Source organism: Aquarana catesbeiana, linkage group LG10, assembly GCF_042186555.1.
Source record: "Aquarana catesbeiana isolate 2022-GZ linkage group LG10, ASM4218655v1, whole genome shotgun sequence".
Lineage (NCBI taxonomy): Eukaryota > Metazoa > Chordata > Amphibia > Anura > Ranidae > Aquarana > Aquarana catesbeiana.
Genome location: NC_133333.1, coordinates 256351204 through 256356323, shown reverse-complemented (window position 1 = coordinate 256356323; position 5120 = coordinate 256351204). Strand labels below are relative to the sequence as shown.

Below are 5120 nucleotides of genomic sequence, written 5' to 3'. Positions count from 1 at the left end.
TACACCCAGCAGTCATTAGTTTTTCAAAATCATTGCCGCTGTCACTACTCCTGTCAGCTTTGCAACAGAAGGAAGGCGCCCCCTCCTCCCCATCCCTACAGTCAACCATTGTGCGCCCAGGGCAGCCTCCCCTCCCGCCCACCCCCCTTGTCCTGACCTACCTCGTTGCCCTATTATGTCTATAATGCTGAGATCTCCCAAAATAAGACGGACTTCATAGTGGTGGGCGCAGTTTGTTTATTGAGAACATGAACAGACAAACAAGCACAACAGGCGGCTTCAACCTTTTGGCAAAATACAGCTACAAAAATTGTAGTATTAGAACGTTGTAGTGGCGGCAGCGGTAATGATCGCTCTGTTATTCCAGTCATGAAGATGGCAGTATGGGAATGTGGTTTTGTTGTTGTTGTTTTCTTCACACCCGGACCAGCTAATGTTATCTGAAGGGCCAAATAAGTGCATGCAGCTTTGTCAAACAAAAATAACCAGAAAAGATTTAACAAAGTCAAAAAAGCTGCATATAAGTTGGTTCCTCGACAACAAAGCTGTTTCCTCGGATAAGAAAGAAACTTTTAAATATCATTGTATCCCCCTTCTGTGTTTCAGTTTTTTTTTTGTTTTTTTTTTTAACAAGACAAACTCTTCAAGTCTTCAATAAGAAAGTGCAAAAAATGTACAAGGAAATTAAATCCCTTTTTTTTTTTTTTAAAAGAAGTTCATTGGATGGTTTTTGTAGGACGTTAGAAATGTGGTTATATGGCTGTCTCTGAGCGCGATATGCTTCTTAATCTTCAATAAAAATGATATCGTGGGGTCTTCCCTTCCGATCCAACGGCGCTCCGTCCAGGAGGGACTCGATCGACTTCCTGTCCGCGTAACAAGGGTGTGGCCCATTCGAAGCTGCGTGGGGGAGGGGAAAAAAAAACAAAAAAACAAACAATAACAGATGCATTGAGGGGAATTCACTAAGACTAGTGCAGCCAGAATCTGGAGCAATTTTCATTTCGAAATGAATTACATTTTTTAATATAAAACCAGCGCAGAGATTAGGTGCAGGAACTCCCCCCTTTTGAGTCGCTTCTCATCTCCGCCCCCTACCCACCTCTGAGCATCGTTCCTTGTCTCCGCCCCCTACCCACCTCTGAGCATCGCTCCTCATCTCCACCACCTACCCACCTCTGAGCACCGTTCCTTGTCTCCGCCCCCTACCCACCTCTGAGCATCGCTCCTCATCTCCACCACCTACCCACCTCTGAGCACCGTTCCTTGTCTCTGCCCCTACCCACCTCTGAGCATCGCTCCTCATCTCTACCATCTACCCACCTCTGAGCACCGTTCCTTGTCTCCGCCCCCTACCCACCTCTGAACAGCATTCCTTGTCTCCGCCTCCTACCCACCTCTGAATACCTTTCCTTGTCTCCGCCCCCTACCCACCTCTGAACACCATTCATTGTCTCCGCCTCCTACCCACCTCTGAATACCTTTCCTTGTCTCCGCCCCCCTACCCACCTCTGAACACCATTCCTTGTCTCCGCCCCCTACCCACCTCTGAGCACCGTTCCTTGTCTCTCCCCCTACCCACCCCTGAACACCATTCCTTGTCTCCGCCCCCTACCCACCTCTGAATACCTTTCCTTGTCTCCGCCCCCTACCCACCTCTGTACACCATTCCTTGTCTCCGCCTCCTACCCACCTCTGAAAACCTTTCCTTGTCTCCGCCCCCTACCCACCTCTGAACACCATTCCTTGTCTCCGCCCCTTACCCACCTCTGAGCACCATCCCTTGGTTCCACCCCCTACCCACCTCCCAGCACTGGTCCTTTTTAGAGAGTACAGAACCAAGTATTATTTTGTGGTGCTAAATAATTTGTATGAAATTTGTTAACAAGAAAAGCAGAAAATAGATCCTCTGCAGCCAGCAACAATAGACCCCCCCCCCCCCCCTCCAGCAGTAATAGATACCCCCTCAGCAACAATGTACCACCTGTTACAAAATACCACCCCTGCAACAACAGACCCCTAGCAATATCAACAGCCCCCAGCAGCCAGCAACAATAGACCTCTCCCTTAACAACTGGCCTCCCCAGACAAAAATACACCCCCTCAGCAACCATAGACCCCCACACAAATATAGATTACTGCCAGCATCAATAGACCCTCCAGCATACCCAGTACCCTTTGCCATTACATACATTCAGTGCTAAAGGTGCCAAAACGGTGTTCCCCTTGAGTCACTCCTTGTCTCTGCCCTCTACCTACCTCTGAATAGTCCCTTGGTTCTACCCCTTACCCACCTCCAGCACCGCTACTTTTAGAGAGTACAGAACCAAGTATTATTTTCTGATGCTAAAAAATTTGTATGGGATTTGTTAATGATAAAGGTAAGCAGAAAATATATCCTCTGCAGCCAGCAACAATAGACACCCCCAGCAACAATGTACAGCCCGTTACAAAATACCACCCTAGCAACAATAGATCCTCCCCTGCAACAAGAGACCTCTATCAAGCGCTTTCCCCAACTTGTTCATTCCCCGACTTAGCTGGGGTAGGCGGAACACTTTGGTGGGGGTGGGTCAGCCATACCTCTTCACCCTTGACCTCGGGGGACACGCCTTCTGACCTTTGGAGCAGGGGAGCAGGTCCCTATTCCAATCCCTGAGTCCTAACCCTGTTCTTCAAGGGAAAACCCTAACCCCCAGCAACATTAGACCCTCCAGCAGCCAGCAACAATAGACCTCTCCCTCAGCAACTGACCCCCCCCCCAGCAACAATAGACTTCTTTAGCAACATTGGAACCCCCAGAAAAAAACAGATTCCTGCCAGAATCAATAGACCCTCCAGCATACCCCAGTACCCCTTGCCATTACATACATTCAGTGAGGAAGGTGCCGGAATTGCGTCCCCCCATAAAAGTATAAAACCTTTCTTTTCATTACATACCTTATTCCCTCCTCCCATCCCCAGTCATCAGCATGCTAATTACATTTTTACAATAAAACCTGATTTTAGACCCAGTGATCATCACTGGGTCTCTGCACATCGCTATAAAATGCAGGCAGATCGTGACTGGTGGGAGGGGCCATCATGGTACTGTACAAGTAGCTTCCTGGGAACATCATAGAGCCCTGCCTCAGTACTCCTAAGGAGCCCTCAGCCGGATGCAGTGGGCGGGCTCCTGGGAGGAGGTAAGTTAAATATCAAAAATGCCCCCGATGGTGGATGGTCAATCTGGAGGAGTGGGCATTCCTAGGCATACACCATGGTGCAATGCACTTTAACGTAGGCAAAAGACGTGCTCTGTGGCACAATGCTGTCAGGTGTGAATGGGACGTAACTTCTATTACATAAGAAGAGCTCTGTACTGTACAAGGACTGACCACGAGCCGTTGCTTCCACTGACACGAGAACAGGATGGGGAAAGGAGCCGTGTTAGCATTTTTCAATGGTTATGCACTTTTAATGATGGGAGTAAAAGGGATGCATCCTTTCCCAGACTTTACCGTGACACTGAAATTGATGAATAATTGATGAGGACAGTCGTACGCACTTCTGCACTCTAGAAGCACTAAGATCGTTGAGGTTCTGTCCATATGAATTATTTACCATGCACAATCAATATTACGATATGCAGACCTGTGTCCTTCTGCTGAAGAAGCTGGAAAATTCCACTTTACCGTTTTGTACTTTTTTGTACATTTTCCATGTAAAAGGAAAAGCTCCCTTTCTATTCCTTCGATGTGCCCACATCTGTAGAACAAGCCATCTTAAAGAGTTAGTTCACCTTTACCAAAACAAACTGCCTCTGCAGGTAGGGGGTGTCTGTATATAAAAAGCAAACTGTGCAGCTTTGAAGTTGGATATTGCTATAGGTGTAGGCCAGGGGTCTCCAAACTTTCTAAACAAAGGGCCAGTTTACTGTCTTTCAGACTTTAGGGGGCTGGACTGTGGTCATTGGGAGCAGAAATTGTCCTGGAGTCAGTGAACGTTAACAATGCATCTTTGGTATGGGGGGGGGGGGGGGGGGGGGTAGTGCCCCATCATTGGTGTCGGTGGGGGGGAATTGTGCCCCATCGTTGGTGTCAATGGAGGAATGGTACCCCATCGTTGGGCGTCAATGGGAGGAATGGAGCCCCATCGTTGGTGTCAATGGGAGGAATGGAGCCCCATCGTTGGTGTCAATGGGAGGAATGGTGCCCCATCGTTGGCGTCAATGGGAGGAATGGTGCCCCATCGTTGGTGTCAATGGGAGGAATGGTACCCCATCGTTGGTGTCAATGGGAGGAATGGTACCCCATCGTTGGCGTCAATGGGAGGAATGGTACCCCATCGTTGGCGTCAATGGGAGGAATGGTGCCCCGTCGTTGGTGTCAATGGGAGGAATGGTGCCCCGTCGTTGGTGTCAATGGGAGGAATGGTACCCCATCGTTGGCGTCAATGGGAGGAATGGTGCCCCGTCGTTGGTGTCAATGGGAGGAATGGTGCCCTGTCGTTGGCGTCAATGGAAGGAATGGTGCCACCATAACTGGCATCAATGGGAGGAACGGTGCCCCATAATTGGCGTCAATGGGAGGAATGGTGCCCCATTGCTGGTGTCAGCAGTAGGAATTATGCCCTATTCTTGGCGTCAGTGGAAGGAAGTGTGTCTTTTATCACTGGAAGGAAAAGTGCCCCAAAGGCCAGGTGAAAGCAAGCAAAAGGCCGCATCTGGCCCCCCGGGCCACAGTTTGGAGACCATTGGTGTAGGCCATTAACATACCTCCTGAAACCTGGTCAAAAAAACTCCCAGAGATGGTATCAGCCAGTCCTGCCTTGTTGCTAGGACGTTGCTAGGACACACACAGCCATAACTGCTCACCCTCACCATCATAGGAGCAAGCTCTTAAACCAATACTTGTGGTCCACTATCTCCTTGTCACTGAGAACTACTGCAACCTTGGGGCTTGAAGGGGGAAATCTAAACTGGCTGTATGTGTCTTGGCAACAATAAGGCAGGGCAGGATGATGTTATCTTTGGTAGGTATGTAAATGGTCCACACCTATAGCAAAGGCATTATTCAACTTTAGTTGAAGCTGAACAATTTGTTTTAAGGCACACCATTACCCGCAAAGGCAGTTTTTGG

The 5120-nt window shown here is 48.9% G+C and overlaps 1 protein-coding gene across 5 annotated transcripts in view; it reads right to left on the bottom strand.

Moving 5' to 3' along the window:
* Nucleotides 1-220: 220 nt before the first annotated feature.
* Nucleotides 221-5120, bottom strand: part of CHD5 (chromodomain helicase DNA binding protein 5) — a 295395-nt gene continuing 290495 nt past the window's right edge. For all 5 annotated transcript variants that reach the window (XM_073603681.1, XM_073603682.1, XM_073603678.1 and 2 more), the window contains one exon: nt 221-900. In XM_073603681.1, coding sequence (XP_073459782.1) covers nt 785-900 — 116 coding nt within the window. In that variant the 3' untranslated portion in view covers nt 221-784. The remainder of the gene's footprint in view (nt 901-5120) is intronic.